This window comes from Aristolochia californica, unplaced genomic scaffold (genome assembly GCF_029961685.1).
Source record: "Aristolochia californica isolate CCGP_79_NKW_82.1479 unplaced genomic scaffold, dmAriCali1.0.hap1 SCAF_3, whole genome shotgun sequence".
In the NCBI taxonomy this organism is placed as follows: Eukaryota; Viridiplantae; Streptophyta; class Magnoliopsida; order Piperales; family Aristolochiaceae; genus Aristolochia; species Aristolochia californica.
Genome location: NW_027181992.1, coordinates 13,371,906 through 13,393,164, shown reverse-complemented (window position 1 = coordinate 13,393,164; position 21,259 = coordinate 13,371,906). Strand labels below are relative to the sequence as shown.

Here is a 21,259-nt window from a genome sequence, read left to right as displayed (position 1 = left end):
TTGAAAAGGGACCTTTTGGAGATGTATAATAGTAAAAAACTCAAATCTTTTGAATTAGTTGGATAAACTTTTTAGTAGAGTGGCCATCACGACCAACATGTGGACTTTAGTGCAAAAGAAATGGTATTAGGCCATTTCAACTCACTATATTGATGACGCTTGGAAGTTACAGAAGCATATTTTGAGGCATGTCTTAAACTTATATAAATACATATTATTTATATTATTTTGCATATCTTATAGTATGTTTGTACTAGTCTTGATAAAAAAAAATGTATTTTTATTAGGTTTGCTTACGTTCCTTCTTCCCATACAAAACATGTGTTGTGTGAAGTTCTATTGGATTATTTTTTGTATTGGAATATAGAATGAAAATTGTCTTGCATTACAACTTTTTCACCTGCTTTTGCTTGATGGAGAGTTTTTACTTGTCCAATGTGTTGCCCATATTTTAAATATAGTTGTTCAAAAAAGGTCTTGGACAGATAAAAAAAAAATACCATAGAGATTTTAAGAGTTTGAGCTATGTATTGGATTGCAAGCCCACAAAGAGTTGAGAAATTTGAAAAAATGGTTCATCAATTAAAATTTTCATCTAAGAAGAAGTAGATTTTGGATCATAAAACCCGTAGGAACTCCACCCATAAGATGTTACAAGTGGCTTTATAATATAAAGATGTATTTGAATGTTTGAAGCAATGTGAAACATTAAATATGGAATTACCAACTGAAGAAGAATGGAAAATGACAACTAAAATATGTTCAAGATTGGAAGTGTTTAGTGAAGTGATTGAGTAACTCTCAGGTACTAAATACCCCAGAATAAATATTTTCTTTGAAAAAAATGTGTGACATTAAGTTAGCATCGAATAGGTGGAGTGAGTCTATGGATTATATTATTTCTCTAATGGTACAATTAATGCTTGGCAAGTTTGACTAGTATTGGAATAATTTTTATTTAATTTTATCTAGTGGAGTTGTGTTAAATTCGAGGTATAAGATGGTCATAACTGGATTTTTCTATTGCAAGTTATGCATGGATGAGATGGATAGAAGTTCGCAAAGTTCGTGAGTGTTTGTATTTTCTTTTGAGGGAATATTAGAAGAAAAAAGGAATGTTTAACATAGAGATGAATGTATCTTCCACTAGCACAAATCCTGTTAAAAAGAGTAGCTTATCAAAATTTGAGTCATATATTAAGTGGAGCAGTAGTGAACAACCATCAAAATCCTAGAAATTCAGATTTTGAACATAGTGGAAGACTGATGGTTGGAAATATCAAATATTGTCATTGATTGCAAGAGATATATTGGTCGTCCCTATTTTAACAGTTTCACCTGAGTCAGCTTTTAACACAGGCAGTAGAGTGATTAGTGCTTATCATAGTACTCTACATCCAGTTACTATAGAGGACCTTAATGTGTATGCAGGATTTGGTTGGAGCTAAATTCAATGGTAATTTTAATAATGTACTTCTAGTTTTGTTTAATAGTTCTTTATTTATTTTAAAATATTAATTAGCTTTGTAATTTATTTATTTATTTACTTTTTTTTTTTTTTTAGAAACTTGTCTTCCTACTACATTTGTCTTAGTTGAGTTACTTGGTGATGATGATAAAGATTGATTTTATTTTATGATAAAATTATATTTATATTCATTTTTATATTTTTAATTATCATTTTTTTTTAACTGCTGATTGTTTTTTTTTTTTTTTGCTCCTGCGAGAGGCATATGGAGATTTATCAAGAATGATCTTTTAGTTATTTATGACTTATGAGTGTTAGTTTTTGACTGTTGAGTTGGGAGGACTTATGTTTATGACTGTTGAGAGTCTTGAGACTTGAAATATGTGTTTTGTAATTTGTAAACTTTTAGATGTTGTAGATTTTTATGACTTCAATTTGTTGTTATAAGATATTTATGTATTTTATAATCCAATCCAGGTAAAATGCCAATTTAATGAGATTTTAATTATTTTAATTTTTATTTTATCATGGTAGTTATTATTTTTGTATGTTGGAAGAATTTGTTATAATATTTTTTAGGTTTATAGTTTTTTAATTGATCATGAATGCAATTATTTGAACAAATATTTGTATGGATAGGTTATTTGAACAGGTTATTTGTTAATCTCTCCAGGTATGATCCAGGTTTGATTTGATTCCATGGTTGTTTGTGTGGACAGGTTTAATTTGAGGTCAAGGTTATTTGTATGGACATTTTAATTTGATGTTAAATGTATTTATATGGATAGATTTAATTTTATATCATGGTTATTTTTATAGATAGGATTAATTTGGTGATTTATTTGTATGGATAGGGTTAATTTTTTTAATTTTTTTAATTTTAAATCTATTATAGATATTTTTTATTTTAATTTTTTTTTATGTTGTACAGGTTAATCATTTTTAATGGACCCTTAATTATGGGCCGGGTCGAGGATGGGTCAAAGATGGAGGAACGGGGCGGGGGGACAGAGTGGGGACGGGGATTGGGTTCGGGTTAGGGCCAAACGTGTCTTGTGCTAACCCGCGTGCCGTTCTAACAGCTGTTTGAAGTCGAGGGCCTGCAAGTAAAGCATACGAATTCGAAGCGTGGAAGGCCAAGCAGAAGAGATTTCCTGAGCTTTCCTACTCTCCAGGCTTCATCTGCAATTTGATCTTCGCAAATGCAGATCTTCCGTAATCTTCTTTTATACTAATCGACGTTTTCCTTGGCTGAACACCAGATCAAGCTCCCACATCACGCAGAGTGTGAGTGACAGAAGAAGCGAAGCGCGATGGGTCATCCTCTGTCGGCAGCGTTTGATTCCAAGTCGGGACAGCTGATCCTGATAGCTCTTCTCCTCATGATCTCGTCTTTCTACACCGGTACCCTTTTCGGTCATAGGAATATCACTCTCGTGGAGAAAATGGGACCGTCCGACTCCTCGGGTAACATTTACTGTCTGCTGACTATTTGTCTTCCGCATTCTCGCTCTATTGTTTGCATGAGTTTGTTGCTTTCTGTGACTTTCGCAAATCTCATTTGGGTCCCTTGGACTATCTTTTTATACTGTAAATTTGAGTTGGTTATTGTTATTCGGAATTTCAATCGCCGAATTTGGTAATGTCTGTAGGTCCTGCTTTGCATCACGGCTGGATAAATTCATTTTCATGCTCGGTTTAATCATGGAATAAATGGGTGATCAAATTAAAACTGTGAAGCATTGGGCTCGGACTTAGGCTTGAATTATGAACCTTTTGTGTTCGGTGTAGTAAAAGTATGGTTTTGGCTTTGGATTTTGCTGAATGACAACTTGGTGTGGAATCATGATTTAAACATGATTTTATAAAGAAGCAGACTTCCGATTACGGAGGATCAAGGACGTGAAATATTTTCTTTGTGCCCACTTGCGTGCTACTAATCTCTGGATGATTCTTCAGTTTGTGGTGGTGGTATCAAGAGAAAATGATTTTATCGTACAGGGTAGTCCTTATCTCATGCAAACAAGCTTCTACTGAGCAAGGCAAAGTAGCAATAGAGTGCTTGAGGTCAGGCACAAGTCTCTAAAGCAGTAGAGCAGGACGAGTTTGTGTAGGGTTTTCTGTACGTGACAGGAATAGTGCTCGCATTGAACACTTCCCTTTATATAGATATGATACTTTTCACATGTTAAAATAGCAGTAGAACTTGAAGCATGCTACCTTGGATGTTGTTCAAACTAGAAGCACCTATTGCATAAAGAGGCTATGTGCACTTAAACCTAAGACATCAGAAGGTACGTGCTATAATGTTTCTGTAGAGGGCATGGATACTGCAGCAACAGCAGGGGTTTGTGTAACTAGATTGGCTTTATACAGAGGAACTTGTTCTATGCCTCTATAGTCTGCCCTTTTTTGCCCTTAATTTTATTGAACAGAAGTAAGATTAAAGGCAGCATCTAGGCTACATGGAAAGACCTTGATGGCAGGGCATAAATTGGTCATGTACTCTGTTTTGTCATGTGGTTCACTTTTTGGCATTTGCTTAAGGTTAAGCAGAAAATACTTGAAAGGTAGGAAAATAAAAAAAGGTGCTATATCAGTGCCAGTTATCGACTTAAATTGGTGAGAAGGACATCAAATCAAGGGAATTTATTTATTTTGAAGCAAGCTACTAGTCAAGTACTTGTCCAAAGTTACGTATTAAACAATGAAAAAAGTGGGTATGTTGCTAAAGAAGTTGCCTAACTAGCGTACCCGTATCTGGTTAAACGTTCCTCTGACCTGGTGCTTGTTGATGTGTCACATAGACAGAATGTGGATCTTTTATCTTATTGTTTGTTGCTTTCTTTTAATTACAAATCTTCAACATGTTTTTGTACTGATGTTGTCATGAGACATACTTGCATTTCTGCTGTGCTCTGGTTTTTGAGGTGCCTCTTGCATGTAGTGTAGCTGAAATATGTTTGTGAAATTTATAGTTCTGATGATCTTATGCTGTACAAATCTCAGGTGAATCACACTTTGCAAATAAAGTTGCTCTCACCTTTAGAAGAACACCAATTTCCTTACCTGATACTGGGGTGAATGTATGCCCTTCGGCATATAATGAATATATCCCATGTCATGACATGTCCTATATTAAAGAATTGCTGCCCCAGTTAGATCTTTCTAGGAGAGAAGAACTTGAAAGACATTGCCCACCACTTGAAAAGCAACTTTTCTGTTTAGTGCCTCCCCCAAAAGATTATAAATTACCAATAAAGTGGCCTGTTAGTAGGGACTATGTTTGGCATAGCAATGTGAACCATAGTCATCTTGCTGAAGTCAAAGGAGGTCAAAATTGGGTACATGAGAAAGGCCAGGTATGGTGGTTCCCAGGGGGTGGGACCCACTTCAAGCATGGGGCCCCAGAGTATATTCAGAGGTACTTCAGAGTTGACTGTTTTGGCAGTTCCTCAAGTGTTTGATCCACAATCATCTTATTCTTTTTGTTGTGTTGCTTAACTCTATAAATGTAATTTTAATCTGGTCATTGCAGGTTAGGGAATATGATCGCTAATGAGACAGGCAATCTGGTTTCATCTGGTGTATCACAAGTGCTGGATGTTGGATGTGGGGTTGCTAGCTTTGCTGCCTATTTACTTCCTCTTGATATTCAAACAATGTCCTTTGCTCCCAAGGATGGACATGAGAATCAGATTCAATTTGCTTTGGAGAGAGGAATTGGTGCAATGATATCAGCCTTGTCTACGAAACAGCTACCCTATCCTTCAAACTCCTTTGAAATGGTTCACTGTTCTCGTTGTCGGGTTGATTGGCATGAGAATGGTAAAGTTTGCCCATGTCAATATGTTTTATGTTTTCTATGCCACAAGAATAATTCTCAAGTAACAGTTTGCAAAAAAAGTTTGGTTTCAAGCCAAGATGTCTGTCTTCACCATGTGAAGATGCATAATATTAACTTAAATAGGAAATTGAATCAAGAATGAATCATATGGTGTGGCAGTACAGTACAGTCATTAGCTGATTTATGCAAATTCTAAGTTCAGTGTTGTTCTGTATCATAAAACATTACATTCTTCATTTTATCCTCTTCTGGCCAGTATCATTGTGATTCTCATGATGAATTCTACAGTGGTAATTTTTATCTTGCATCAGCTTTGAGCTTGGAGTGTTACAAAATATGGTTTTTTATTTTGTAGAATATTATTTAGTTTTTTATTATTTTTACTAAGGACGTTACAGTTTGTTATGTTTTATTTATGACAAAATGAACTTGCTTTTGCACACTGTTCATCATCACCTGAATGGAAGTCTTTTCAAGCATGTATTAGCAGCTTGAGCTTGATCCAAAAACATTGTTCTTTTATCCCGTTGCACATCTGCCAGTTTTGAAGCATGGTTGCTTACACTGTTAGCTGAAGTGATTTGATGCATGCCAAATATCATTATTTTTGTTTAATCTTTTTCCTTGTTTGTTGCAGATGGTATTTTGCTCAAAGAAATGGATCGTCTTTTGCGCCCTAACGGATATTTCGTATATTCAGCCCCTCCTGCATATAAAAAAGTCAAAGAGTTCCCAATGATTTGGGAAAAACTAGTAAATATTACTACTGCAATGTGCTGGAAGCTCATAGCTCAGCAGGTTCAGACAGCCATCTGGATCAAAGAAGCAAAACCATCATGCCAACTTCAAAATGCTGAAAGGAAGCTGTTGAATATATGTGAAGATGTAGATGAATTAAAACCATCTTGGAATATGCCATTGAAAAACTGTGTGAAGTTAAGAAGTGGCCAAGCAAATCTTGAGAAGCTTCCTTCCAGACCAGACCGCCTTTTACTATACCCAAGTAGTCTTGGGAATATAGGTATTTCCATATATTTGTTAAACAGTTTTTGAAGGCTTAATTACTAATATTTAAAAAAAGGCTTAATTACTAATCTGTTGTCATAGCATTTCTTCAATCTGCAATCTATTAAATAAAACATATGTGGATTTATATTTTAATTAATTTTCGTATCCTTTTCCTTGATTTTTATATGTTGTACTAGCCTCTCCCAAGCAGGATTCACATAAGAAGCTACAAGTTAACCAACCATGTGGATTATAATTACCACATGGGAGGGTTTCTAATGTGAGATCTTAGGTTGAAGTCTCACAGGGAGGAAAGGGTGTAGTGTGTGCAATCAACATTCAAAAAAAAAAAGTCAACCAACCAGAATCGAGCTTCCAAGTCCGCTTCTTAGATAATGTCATGTATTTGACTCAACCATCTGTCTACATTTGAGAAGTCAGTCATTCTCCAGAAAGCACTATTATACGCATGGCCTGTGCTTAGAGGGCCCATCTCACCATTTAATTTCCTTTGTTCCCTTGGACATTTAATTTGTCCAGCATGGTGCTGTGATATATAACTACTATAACTGACATTCTCCTGAAATAGTTTCATCACTCTTTTCTGAATAACTTCCTTCTGTTTTAAACAGGCATCGAAAAACAGATGTTTGATTCGGATGCATTGTTTTGGCAAGAGCAGGTTCATCGTTATTGGAAACTGATGGGTGTTGATCCAACTCGGATACGGAATGTGATGGACATGAATGCCTACCTTGGTGGATTTGCTGCTGCTCTGAGTACTTCACCTGTGTGGGTAATGAATGTCGTTCCTACTAGCATGAATAACACGTTGACTGCTATATATGAACGGGGTCTGATTGGTTCCTTCCATAACTGGTGAAGTTTCAGCTTTCTACCACAAACTAAATTTTTTCATTTTTTTCAGTGTCACTATGTGTTCTTGAACGGTTATTATCGTTTGCTTCTTGTACTTTTAGGTGTGAACCCTTCTCAACATATCCTCGCACATATGATTTGTTGCATGCTTCTCATCTTTTTTCTCACTATCGGGTCGGTGGAGAGGGCTGCTTACTGGAAGATATTATCTTGGAAATGGACCGTATTGTTCGCCCCCAGGTACTAGCTTGACTAAGTTGTTATGGTGCTCTTTTCTGTTGAATTAGCTATTTGTTTTCTTATTTATGGCTGAAGTATTTGTGACTTCCTGATCACTACCAATTCTTCAGGGTGTTGTTATCATTAGAGACGAATTATCCATTATTTCCAGAATAAGCGATTTGGCTCCTAAATTTCTCTGGGACGTGAATCAGCATATGTTGGAAACTGCAGAGAGGAAAGAGGAGTTTGTGCTAATATGCAGAAAGAAGTTTTGGGCTATTATTTGAGATTCAGTGCCTTGTAGTTGTTTGTATGATAGTTGCGAGGGAAAGGTAGCTAACTTCTGACAGTTCAGCTTTGCCTAAGATTCTGTTCATTCACTCATTCTTGGACCTTCCAAAATAGTTAAAAGCTTACCGAATTTTCTTAACAAATTACATCTACATGCTCCTTGTTTAATTGTTCAATTGTCAAAGATGTATTATCCTGTCACATTATATTTTTTTCATCCGAATGCATTCGTAGAGAATATTGTATAGCTACTCTATTTCGGTTTTTCTTAAACAAGTACTATATTGGGACAGTTTGTGCTGTTGTGGGAAAACAAAATGATAGAAAAATCGGGTGTGTTTGTGCCAATAGGAAACTGTAAAAAAAAATGTTATAGGAGAATTTTTCTGTTGAACAATTTTTTTTATCATTTGTGCCTTTTTGGGACTGGAAAATCTTCCTATTGATTCTTCTTAATTCTTCTTACCTCTAAAAGATGTTAAAAAAAAGATTGGAAAATGAGTTTCCTATCGAAAAAATAAGTCAATAAGCACTAAAGTAGAGTTTGATTATTTACCTTTTACTTTTAATCTTATTTTATTATTATTTATAAAAATAATTTATTTCGAGTGTAAATATGAAGACTATAAGTAATTTTCCCTTTGTTTTCCTATGATGGCACAAACTCAAGAAAATTAGTCAAAATGAATTTTTTTATTTTTCCTTTTCCATCATTTTGTTTTCCTATAGCAGCACAAGTAAGAGGTAATTTTTGTTTTCTATTTGAAAAATTCCTTTTGGTTATTTTTTAGCATATGTGCCACCATACAAACAATGAAAAATTTAGTTATGGTGTTTGTATTTGCATAGAAGTAAAATAATTTTTATAGACTATAAAAAATAAGGTTAAAAATAAGAGGTAAGTGATCAATAACCACTTTAGTGCTTCTTGGTTTATTTTTCATTTGGTTTCTTACGGGAGCAATAGGAAACTATTTTCCTATCCTTTTTAACATTTGTTAAAGGTAAGAAGAATAAAAGTGATTCAAGAAAAAAAAAATGGCACAAATGTTAAAAAAATGATTAATAGGAAAGTTTTCTTATGACAATTTTTTCCTTCACTTTCCTATTGGCTTAAACACAAAAAAATATGCTTCACCTATGAGGTATTGGAAAGCATTGTTCCACAAAAAAATTAGGAGAAAGACCATGGGTTTATTTGTTGGTAAAGAGAATTCTAACTTGGTTAGTCATTTTCAAATGGGTACTGGACCTAACTTCAGACGTAATACCAAAGTAGGTGTTTAGGCATGGGCCTCTGCCATTGATTGTTCATATATAGTAAAGAGTTTTAAAAAGGCTTACATGTGTGAAGGAGTATTGCAAATAATTCTTTCACTTAAAATTGAATAGAAAGATCTTAAATTATTAGTAGAGAAAGAGGGTTCTTAATTTTGCTAATTTGATACCTTGTAGAAAGTTAACTTGATAACCTGATACCATTGATTGATCAATTAATTACCATTAATCAATCAACCTCTTCCAACGAGTCTATTTTTTGAATTATTGTTTGATCAACCTCTTCCAATAGGTATATGATTGATCGATCATACTAATCACATGGGTTGATCAACCCCTTGTAATAGCTATATGATTGATCAATCATACTAATTACATAGGTCGATCAACCCCTTCTTACATCTCAATTTTTAAAATTTTCTTAGGCAATTGATCAATCATTCATTAATGGATCATCCTTTTTACTATGACTAACAACATTTTGGTTGATCCATATCTGTCATCCTTTATAAACCTATCTTGAAACATTATGTATCAATGCATTTGTCAGATTGATCAATGGCATGCCTATAATCTATCATGCATTATGTAGAAGGGTTGCCACTGCTATGGATGGTCAATACAAAGTATAAAATCATGTTTGATCATTAACTTTACCCAAGTTTAAAAAAAAAAGAATGAAAATGGAAAAATACTTAATAGGTTTTTCTGAATGTTTTATATGATACTTAAAAAGCATGGTTTTAGATAACTTTTGATGCCATAATGCTCCACATCATAATTTTACCGTAAATTTGGAAGTTGGGTGACCATCCTCTTACATAGCTAAAGTTCTTGAGACTTTTTATGATACCTAAGACTCTAGGTCTTCAATCATTTTTCTCCAACTCTTTTAAGTGTTTCATTAAGCTCGATTGATCTTCCTTTTTGAGCTCAAGGTCTTTGGTCGAACTTTGTTTTGGTAGTTCTTTCTCATAGATCTTGAAAAGAGTTACTTGAAGGCAAAATGCAATTTCAACCATGCAATGTTTAATTTTCAATATTAGTTCAAAAGCTCAAGTTTTGTTATCCTCAAAATCTTGAGGGATCCACATTTGTGCATTTGAGTCAACCTAAGTCAACAAAGTTGACAACACGTGATGTTATCTAGGTGCACTCTCTTCTTTCAATATATGGAGTTAAGGTACTTTTACCTATGACAATGGCATGGAGTCAATTTCACTAACTATTTTTTAGAATAATAATGATCAATTTCTCATTTTCTTTTCTTTCCTAGGGGTTCCAGACACACCCTTAACCAAGTAAAGAATCCACAAGAGGAGAGGTGAGAAGAGAGATGGAGAGCAGGATAAATCATAGAATGGGAGACGGAGGAAAGAGGAGAACACGAGTTTATGAAAAAGAGGGAGAACTCAAAGTCGCATCTTCACGTCTTTTTTAAACTAATATGAGATCAAAAGACTAAGATACCCCCTCTTTATAAAAGTCTAAAGATAGGAAAAGAGAAAAAATAAAGACAAAATACATAATCAACTGAGACAAGTAATACCAACAGTCAACTAGCATTTCTTCTTCCAATCTTCAAAAAACAAATCACTCTAGGTATATTTTATATCCAATGAAGAAACATGGCCCTTGAAGAGCCAACATATGCCTGTTGCAGTTCATACTAAATCCTGCTCCACATTTCCAGCAAGTTATCCAAAAAATTTCAGAAGTTTTAATAAATTTGGGCTGAAAAACAAAAGAAAAATTCGAAGAACTAACATTAAGGAGGACAAAACCACAAAATATAACCGAAAGCTCTCCCATGAGCATCAACAGGAAGAAACGACAAGAAATCTACCAGATGTCATTCGATTGGGGTTACAAATAGCAAATATCATAAAAACTATTGACCTAAAATAAAACCTAAGTTATGTCAAATGCAAAATAGTAACCTTTTTTTATGGAGAAGTGTGATCTGCAAATGGATCTGGCATGCTATAAAGCAAAATGGAGGACCATGCAGGATGGCTAACCCTGACATTATTGGGAGAATATAGCTCTGATGATGATGATTGAACAACCTCCTGATGAAGATATATCAGTATCACCATCCAGGTTACCTATTGCTGTTGTACAACAATCCCCTACTCGTTTAGCGGCTCCCTGAATTTAAAGGCATTAATAGAAAACATCATGGTCAGATAGAACAGAGATGGACTAATATTCATGAAAGAATAAAGACCTTTTACTTGCAGAAATCATAAGAGAATAGGGATATCCTATAAGAACATGAAATGAACCACAAGCAACAGTGTCCAATGGACTAAAACATGAAATGAATCACAAGCAACAGTATCTAATGGACTAAAACCAAAATGTCTTACAATGCCCAAGTAATCTTACCATCTAATTTTTAGCCTCCAAACCTATATTAAAAAACATGGACCAAAACTGTTAGGCCAATTGAAACAAGTTCAACTAGACCAACCTCCTGTTCGAGTTTTGAAGGGATGAGTATGTTAAATCTCATCAGACTGAACCAATCAGCCAGGTCACTCAGCACGTGGAAGAATTACCCCGTACAACAGACAAGAGAGCCCAAGTAATCTCACGTCTAATTTATAGCCTCCAGCCGTGTTATAAAACATGGACCAGACTGAACAGGCTGGTTGAACCAGGTTCAACCAGACTAGATCCAATCTCCTGTTGGGATTAACAAGGGATAAGTATGCTCAAACTCGGCTGACATTACCCAAGTCACTCAACACGTGGGGAGAATTACCCTGTGCAAAGAAAAATAGGGGAGGGGACTTTTCCTGGCAATGAGGGCATGAGATCCTCTCCTGCAGGCACAAGAAAGGGGGATGAGGTGCACCCCCACCCCCTCACCTGTAAAACATAGAGAGAGAGAGTCATTTTTATTTCCTCTTATTCTCAATAACAGGGGAGGGTCTCCTGCCCTCTCTCCATTTGTCACACAACAGTACAGAGGGTGGGGAAGTGGAGGCTTCTCATCCATTCAAACATTCAATTGGTGTGTATGAGCGTATGTGTGAGTGTGGGTGGGGAGGGGGGAATGCTTTCTCTCTTGCAGATAGGGGGAGAGAAATCTTCCTTGATCCAAGTTTTTTTATTGTTTTTTATTTGAAGAAGTAATAATGATGCCATGCAACAATATTACCAGGTCACTGGTGATCAACCTAATTGATCTAGGATCAATTGGACCCAATCACCTCATCAGGTCAGGTTCTATAACATTGCCTCCAGCAATTATAGATAGAAACCAAAATGTTTGATCTAAAGACTGCATTTGGTACCACCCTAGACTGCACAATCAAACTGTACACATTTAGACATTCATAACTAATTAATCTGCATTGTCATCGACTGTAGCTAAAGAAATTAAAATAGAAGAACAGAAATATAATTCATGGCCTACTTATTTAAGAAACTTACTGTTTTTTTGGGCTTGCCACTTTTCTATTGCTCGATACCACGTCCATTGGAAACAAAGTCCCACTAGGCGCATAAAACCAGTAAGAATCACCTCAACAAATGCCATTAGGTAAGAACTCTGAGGAGATAATCCAGCAGTTGCTATGGAAAGCATGATGCCATCAAAATTACATGGGACAATAAATGTTCCACATTTTATTCCATTTAGAGCTTTTTCAGCAACTTCTTCAGCCCCCACAGCACCAGAAGAGGACGCTAAAATTTTGGTGAGTTCTGGTCTTCTCTTGTTTTCTGCGAGATGCAACCAAAATCACCATGAAAACAAAACATCAAACTCCAAAAACGCTATGAGCCAGTTGCACACTTATTTCTTAATAGAAAAAAAAAATCCATAGCTTTTGACCAAGAAATCACAAAATGCATATGAAAATCAATGGAAAATAAGAAGATATAAACCTTCCTCAAATCCTGGGGTCTTCGTATCAGGAGGGAATATTAGAGATACATGAATATCATCTGCAATGACCTCCTGTTGTAGTGCTTCTGCTAACCCACGAAGTCCAAATTTGCTTGCTGAATATGCAGCATAACCATAAATGCCCACCTAATATCATGAGGGTAGAAAAAATTCTTAGACAAAGAATTCTCTTATGAGATAGATAGAACATTAAACAATATGCAATGTTTTAAATCCAGATTTAGTACAAGAGCAGCAATTTGATATGTCCCTAACATGATGATAAAATCCAGCTTTCCTTGCTTCACCCTTTGTTTTTCCCTTTGTTACAGCTAACAAACCTTTTTCTTGTTCATTTCTTTTTTTCTGAAAAGCTGTGGCTAAAGAACTTTCAATTATGGTGTCATGTCTGAGCAGGTGAACTCGTGTTTCATCCACATCGTATAGGATTTTGCAGGGTGTCAGAGAATCAGCCCTGGACTGCACCCAACTCATTAAAAAAACAGTAACACGGTCTAGACAGTTGGCACACAATAGACACTTTACAATGAACTTTATTTAATTTTTCTTAGTCATAAGTGATTGTATCTTCCTAATTTCACGCCTCAGTACACTAAAAATGATGTTTCTTACACACTTCTAAAGGTAAGAAATTTTTTTCTAAACCATGTTTTTAACAAAATATACAAGACTACAAGAAAACCATCATCAATGCTATTTAAAGTGATACAAAACCATTCAAACTGATGAATTTAACTCCAATCAGATGATCCAAGCTTAGATGTATTTTCAAAAATTTTAATCTAGTGTGCCAACAAATTCCCACCATATGGTCCAAATTGATGACCAAAAAGTGATCTTTTAAGCAACCAAAGCCAATTTGAAGACCAAAAATTGAAGAGAAGCTGTTAGATTGAAGAAAGAAATTGACCAAATCAAGGATTATGTGCTTCTCTAGTTCACACTTATATGAGGTTTACTTCTAATAATTGTACTAATTTACCTCATAAACGCAGTACAAATATATGTAAATATGTCTGGTTCATGTTTTACCTCTTCTTTTGTTATTTTTCAGGATTTTAACATACTCTTAGGAGTTATTAGATCTGATCTCTCTGTATCATCCATATAGTTCACTCAGATCATATTGGACAAATATGACTTGAAGGTTTGGGTGCAGAATATGGGCCCGTCTAAAACAAGAAACCCTGCTGCAAAGGGAGAATTTCCATAAGCTCAACTTCCCACGTTTTTTGGCAATTAATGCCTGGTTTTACCAGTAAAGTAGCCAAAAGAAGATGAAGCTATAATGATGGGAATCGACCCATAACCTGAATGTTTGTAAAAATTATAAATCCCCAGAGATTAAAACTACTATCCGCCACTTTCTTATCTTGACTAAGAAAAACTAGCTCATCCACCTGTATTCCCAATATATGGTAATTTTGTCCTAAAAAACTACCAGTCATCGGCTTCGGTAAAACCAGCTTCAAAAAGAACAGTGACAAGGCAGAGGCTTACCTGACCTGCCTGTGATGACATGAGGGCAATGGAGGCAGGTCGATGATCTGGCCTAGTCTTCATTCTTGGTAACGCTGCCTTAATCAAGTGAAATGTGCCCACCAAATTCACATCAATCATAAAACTCACCTCCTTCATTTCCTGGGAATCCAATTCTTGTGGCAGAAATACACCCTGATTGCAAATCAAGATATCAATGGGATCTGCCTCATCAATAGCACGAGATACAGCCTCAAAATCTCGAACATCAACACTGTGAATGGAAACATCAACCCCAGTAGAGAGGCGGATGGAGTTGCGAGCCTCTTCGAGCTTCTCAATGTTTCGAGCAAGGATAGAGACACGGGCCCCTTCTGAAGCCGCACGGCATGCAAGGGCCAGGCCAATCCCACTAGAACCGCCTGTGATGAACACATGGCGTCCTTTGATTGGTATCTTGACTGAACGGGGCCGAGCAAGGAAGGAGAGGGCAACCAGTAGACAAAGAGGGAAGAAGAGAACTGCAACAAGACCCAGAAGAGATAGGGCAGCCATTGATGGATACAGAAGACGCAACACAACAACTATCAGGTGGAGAAGGAAATAATTCAACTTGAAATCTGTATCCAACAAGGAAGAACGCGAAGATGACGACAAAAAAGCCTTTTGAGTAATTTATACTATGGATTTCGGTATATTTTAAAAAACTGAGTATATGCGTAATTGATTTTCAACAATAATGAACTCAAATTCTATGTTTTATTCTCGATAGTCCACGTGATCATCTGATATATTTTTTTATGCGGCAATCACTTATTTGTTGTTATAGTATTAAAATATATTCATCAAATTTTCAGTAATAGGTCATTCATGGAACTTATCAATCACATAAGGACAAACCTTACATATTAGCACTCCTACAACAATCTTGCTGCAACATTTGAAAGACAACAAGTAGCAAAAAGAAAGTGGCTCTGTATATATATATATATTTTATTTCTCTGATATTGAAAGTGGATCTGCCTATAAATGTTGTAGTTTAGGCTTAGAGGCTAAAATGTTCGATTTTAGCCACTACAAGATAATTCAAGACCAAAAATCTACGAAGATAGAATTGATCATTGACTTGATGAGAAATTAAGTATATTAACAAAAAAATTATTGTTCAGGGTGATCTAATGTTCATCAAGTAACCTCTACAGCATATAAGGACCCATTATAGAAAGATTTGAAGAGCAAATCAAATGAAAAGCAAGCATTAGGGAAAGAAATGAATGTTTAGAGTACAATGTTGCTTCCCTTAGGAAGGAAGCAGTTAAGAGTGAAATAGATTCAATTCTTTTACACCATACACGGGCATTGACTAACTTATGTCTAGGGTTTAGATCAATTGGATGCAAATAGATTTTTAAAAGGAAATATAATCCCGATGGGTCCATAGAAAAATACAAAGCCAAATTAGTTACTAAAGGTTTTTGTCAAAGAGAAGATGTCAATTTTTTCGACACTTATTTAGTTATGAATAAAATTACTACAGTTCAAGTGCTTATTGCACTGGCTACATCATTTAACTTCAAAATACATCAGATGGATGTTAAAACAATTTTTCTCAATGAAAAATTAGATGAAAAAATTTATATGAAACAACCAGAGGGTTTTGTAGTTAATGGTCAAAGTGTGTAAGTTAGTTAAATCTTTATATGGTCTAAAACAAGCTCCAAAGCAGTGACATGAAATTTTTGATAGGGTAATCCTATCATATGGTTTCAAATATGTGATTTTGATAAATGTGTATATTGGAAAACAAACGATAGTTCAATCATTATTTATGTCTTTATGTTGATGACATTCTGATATTTAAGAAAATACCTTAATGATAACTTTGATATGAAAGACATAGGGTTAGCAAATGTAATTTGAGGAATTTGAATAATTAAAAATAAAAATGATATTGTTTTGAGTCAATCTCATTATGTGGACAAAGTTTTGAAATGGCCTAGCTATAAGAACTATAAACCCGTTAGCATACCATATTATACTAGCATAAAAAAAAAGAAAAATGTTGAGGATAATGTATCACAGTTGAGGTACTCTCAAATTATTGGGAGTCTAATATATTTATCAAACTATATCAGACTAGATATTTCCTACACAACAGGAAGACTGAGTAAGTACACAAGTAACCCCAATAAAACTCATTTAGATGCTATTGGATATTTGAAAGGTACTATTAATTACAGAATACACTATTCTAGATTTTCTACTATACTGGAAGGGTACAATGATGCTAATTGGATTTTTTATTCCAATATTACTAAACCACTAGTAATTTTGTATTTATGCTATGTGGTAGGGAAGTCACTTGGAAATCTTCCAAACAAACCTTAATTACCTGATCTTCTATGAAGGCTGAAATTACCTTAGAGTTGGCTGGTGGAGAAGTTGAATGGACTAGGAGTCCATTATTAGACATTCCCGTGATGGATAAGCCAATTCCAACTATCTTAATTAATTGTGATAATCAAGTAATTACAATGAAAATAAAAATAAAAATCATAATTCAAAGTCATCTACACATACTGAGCTTTGATATAAATTTCGAGAAAGTTCACATCTACTAAAGTTATAACCTTGAGATATATTAAATTAGTGGAAAACTTCTTAGATCATTTGGCCATGGGCTTGTTGAGAGGACAAGTACAATATGCTTCGAGGGAGATGGGATTAAAGCTTATTACTTGAGTCACCATCAGTGACAACCCAACCTATCTAATTGGAAATCCCAAAATGAAGGTTTCATGGGGAAAAAAAACAAGCTGAATGAGTGACTAGTAGGAGCACCAAATTAAAGTGATTTCTCCTCACATCCCATCTCTATGAAGTAGGTGCTAAACTGTACAGGATATGAGGTTGGTGTATTACCTTAATGATATCGAGGCTATCATAGCAGGGTATAGAGTTTCAATATTCCCTTGGAGATATCACTGATGTAAGTGTCATTGTGAAGCTATCGTCCAAGAAAAATTAAGGCTTGTTCTCCAAAATGCACTCACAAGACAAGATAACTGTGCATGACTATAACACGCTACCCCAATGGAACTCACATGTAGGATTAACAATGAGATGTTTGGTATTCTCAAAGTCTATATATAAAAGTCCAAGTTCAAGATTCGTTCCCTTAGGACCTGTGTGGGTGGCAAAATACCGACTAGATGAAGGTTCAAGTACGAAAGATATCTATCAATGAAAGCTATAATTTACTAATTGCTCTAACCTTGTCTTAACTAATCATGTGCCAGTTTTAAAATTTCAAAAATGGTGGGGAATGTCAATGGTTTTTAAAAAATTTAAAGGCACACACGCACAAACCGCTTGTGCGTGTGTCTTTCTTTCTCCTCTTTTTCTTTTCTCTTCTTTCATTTTCTTTAGTCCCACATTGCTTTGTGAAGTGGGACTTAAGAAAATTTATAAGCCTCAACCTTCTTACCGCTTTTGAGTGTGTGTAAGACAAAGGCACGTGTGTGCGCGAGGTGCCCATGCACACATGTGTGTGGTCTCGTAAGCGCATGGCTTGCCACATATGTTCACACATTTGTTCGGGTGTGTTCCGTATGTCACACATACGGAACACACATGGCTTGCCACATATGTTCACACATTTGTTCGGGTGTGTTCCGTATGTCACACATGTGACATGTGGGCCCAATGCCGGATTTAGATTTGGACAATTAGATCAACTTGGTGATAAAGAGGTGGATTTTCCTAATAGTGGTAGAAAATTCTATAAATAGAGTTGTAGAACATGAAAGAGATATAGAAAAAAGAAATTATGAGCTCTGAAAAGAGTTCTAAAAGTGTTTTTGAGAAAGATTCAAGTGTTCTTGTGAAAAAGGAGGAAAAATCCTCCATTCTGATTCGAGCAGTAAAAAAAAGTTTTGTAGAATTGATAGGCCCTCTTAATACTGTGCACATCTAACAGGGAGGGATCACCAACATTTGGTGTACTATAGGAGGCAAATCTCCGTCAAAGACAATGATTATATGCTTTGGGCCAAATTGAGGTATTATATAATTGATTTATATGATAGATAAAATGGTTCAGCAAAGAGGTAAGCATCTACATTAGCTTATTTATTTGGGTTGCATTCAAGTGTTATTTAAAGTTGTGTGAGTGCATATAAATTTATTTCTATTAGTTACTCTATCGAGTCCGCTCAATTTGAACCATCTTAGGGAAGGTGTGAAGATCACTTCTAAGCTATTGAAACCTTACAAAATATGTTTGATAAAAAGATCACCATTTAACACTTTTTTCTCTAATAAAATACTCATTGTACTCTATATGCTTCAAATTAAGCAAGGAAAATAGAATTGGTAGCTAAGTATTTGGGCTAATGTTACTCATAATAGAGTCACTATAGTAGACACATAAAAATGTAACTATTGGAGTCACTACAAGAAAGTTAATTTTCAGAATTCCCTAGGAAAATCATACCTTCCTAACTGTTGAAATTTGTGTTTGTATCGACCGGGCCATCCTTGTATAAAGATCCGTGGGGTTGCTTTCCTAAAAGGTTCGAGCCTTTTAGCCCATTGGTTTCAACATGGTATCAGAGCAAGGAGTTTAGGATCTCTTCATGGAGTTATTATGAAATCTGTTCAAGAAGTTGTAAAAGGAGTTCAGTCATAAAGAGATAAGTTCATCATCTTCTTACTTACATTTTTTTTTGTTTCCTTTTCTTATTTACATACTCCTTTTACTGTTTTTCTTTACTTCTTGAATTTTGAGTCACATCAAGTCAAGATAAATCTTTATATGTTGTAAAGATTTATTTCTATGACTAAATTGATGTTATAATCTTGACTCCTTGTAAATCAATTACAAGAGTGATCAAGATCATTTGCTGTTTGCTTCTTATTAAGATTGATGGGTGAAATTCAATTACCTTTATGTAATTTGGATCCATCTCATTTGAGGTAGAATTCTAGCACATGTTGTTGTATCTTCTCCTACTTAAGGTTGCTCATGGGTTTGTGTTATGTTGTTGGATGCCCATTATATGTTTGATGAAATGCCAACAGCCATTTACCCTTTGTAGTTCCGTTTTTTTTTTAACTTCAACAATTGAATTTTTTCTTACGTTGAAGTCTCCCATGAGCTGAAGATAAATCTCTTCCAAGTGTCTTGGTTTGTCGTTAAATCTTTTCTAAATTTTTGTCTATTGCTCGTTTGTGTTGGAGTTTGGATTAAGGCCTAATCGGTTGCATCTATTTTCTTCTCTTTGTTCTTATGAATACAAGAGAAGTTGAGTGATGGTTGGATGTTATTATCACTTTCTAAAGGCACAAATTTGTTGATAATTTGGTGCTTTCCCGTGTGAAAGAAATTGGTTATTGTTCTCTTTTGTTGGTGATTGATTTGGTCTACGGGTTCTTCAAATTACATAGAGTAATTGTTCTTTGAAGAAGGCCTTTTTCACTTGACCTCCATATTTTACTTGCCTCATTATGGAGATTGGATACAATAGTAATAAGAGTGATATACTCCGTATTACTACAATTCCACTTAGAGGTATCTCCAATTACATGAGCTGGTCACAATCGGTTCGGAGGGTTCTTATTACTCGTGACCTCTTGAGCCACGTTGTTAACTTTTCTCCTATTGATGAAGAAGATATGTCCTACCACAAGTGGGTTAAGGATGATAACATGGTGATAAGTTGGCTCATTAATAGCATGGAAGAGCAGGTGCCCAACAATGTGGTCCACTTGGAAACTGCCAAGAACATATGGGACACTTGTGCCAAGCTTTACTCAAGCACTGCTTCATTACAAAAAATATATGATGTCTTACAAAAAATGCTGCATACGAAACATGGAGATAATATTCATGAATTTTTGGCACAGTTTCGCTGTCTTCTTCAAGAATGGAAACTAGCTCAGCCATATTCCACTGATATTGCCGTTCAAGAACGACAAAGAGAAGCTTTGGCAGCAGCCATTTGCTTATCGAATATTAAACCATACCTTGAGGTGGCCAAAACTCAACTTCTACGTTCTTCTGCTCTTCCATCATTTGATGATATTAGTGCTACATTACTTAGGATACCAGATCCATCCCCTCCTTCTCCTATTGATTCTCCATCGGCGATGTTCTCTGGCAATCGGGGAACATCTTCCTCATTCCGAGGACGGGGCAGAAATATGAGAGGGGGTCGAACTATGAGAGGGGCTGAAAATAGAGGTGGTAGAACGGGTCAGAATTCTTTCCGTACTGAGCCTCAACTTTGCACTTATTGTGGCCGTCAGAACCACCTTGTGGCATCATGCTGGAAACTTCATGGCAAGCCTGATTGGGCCACAGCTAACCCAGTCTTAGTTAACGTTGAGAAAAATGAAGATAAGACTGAATCATCATCCAGAAATGTGACTCTTACGGCTGAGGACTATGCTGTATTTCAGAAAATGAAGTCCTTCATGGAATCATCTATTCCCTCATCATCTACTGCTGCCACTACTATTGCCTCAGGTATGCTTTCTTCCTCATTTTCCTCTTCCTCTTGGATCATCGACTCCGGGGCCTCCGAACATCTATCAGGTAACAAACACTTGTTGCAGTCCTTATCTTCTTGTTATCCTCATAAATTCGTTACTATTGCTGATGGTACCCAAACCATGGTCCTTGGCAAAGGTTCCTCCTCTCTTACTTCATCTATTCTCCTTCAAGATGTTTTGTTTGTTCCTCAGTTTCCTTTAAATTTGCTCTCGGTTAGCCAATTGACCAAACAATTAAATTGCTCTATCACCTTCTCACCATCTTCTTGTGTCTTTCAGGAACTCACTACGAAGCGGGTGATTGGTGGCG

General features: G+C 35.5%; 2 protein-coding genes across 2 annotated transcripts; one reads left to right on the top strand and one right to left on the bottom strand.

Moving 5' to 3' along the window:
• The first annotated feature begins 2,572 nt into the window (after positions 1 to 2,572).
• Positions 2,573 to 7,999, top strand: LOC137959008 (probable methyltransferase PMT7). The gene is made up of 7 exons (XM_068806262.1): positions 2,573 to 2,935; positions 4,478 to 4,892; positions 5,007 to 5,296; positions 5,953 to 6,336; positions 6,956 to 7,202; positions 7,304 to 7,442; positions 7,553 to 7,999. The coding sequence occupies exons 1-7, from the start codon at positions 2,782 to 2,784 to the stop codon at positions 7,709 to 7,711; spliced, it is 1,788 nt and encodes a 595-aa protein (XP_068662363.1). The 5' UTR covers positions 2,573 to 2,781; the 3' UTR covers positions 7,712 to 7,999.
• A 2,594-nt stretch (positions 8,000 to 10,593) lies between these two features.
• Positions 10,594 to 14,974, bottom strand: LOC137959924 (3-dehydrosphinganine reductase TSC10A-like). The gene is made up of 4 exons (XM_068807345.1): positions 14,416 to 14,974; positions 12,894 to 13,041; positions 12,438 to 12,728; positions 10,594 to 11,144 (listed from the first exon to the last, which is right to left on the bottom strand). Exons 1-4 carry the CDS (start codon positions 14,947 to 14,949, stop codon positions 11,134 to 11,136), a joined length of 984 nt encoding a protein of 327 aa, XP_068663446.1. The 5' UTR covers positions 14,950 to 14,974; the 3' UTR covers positions 10,594 to 11,133.
• Positions 14,975 to 21,259: the final 6,285 nt, after the last annotated feature.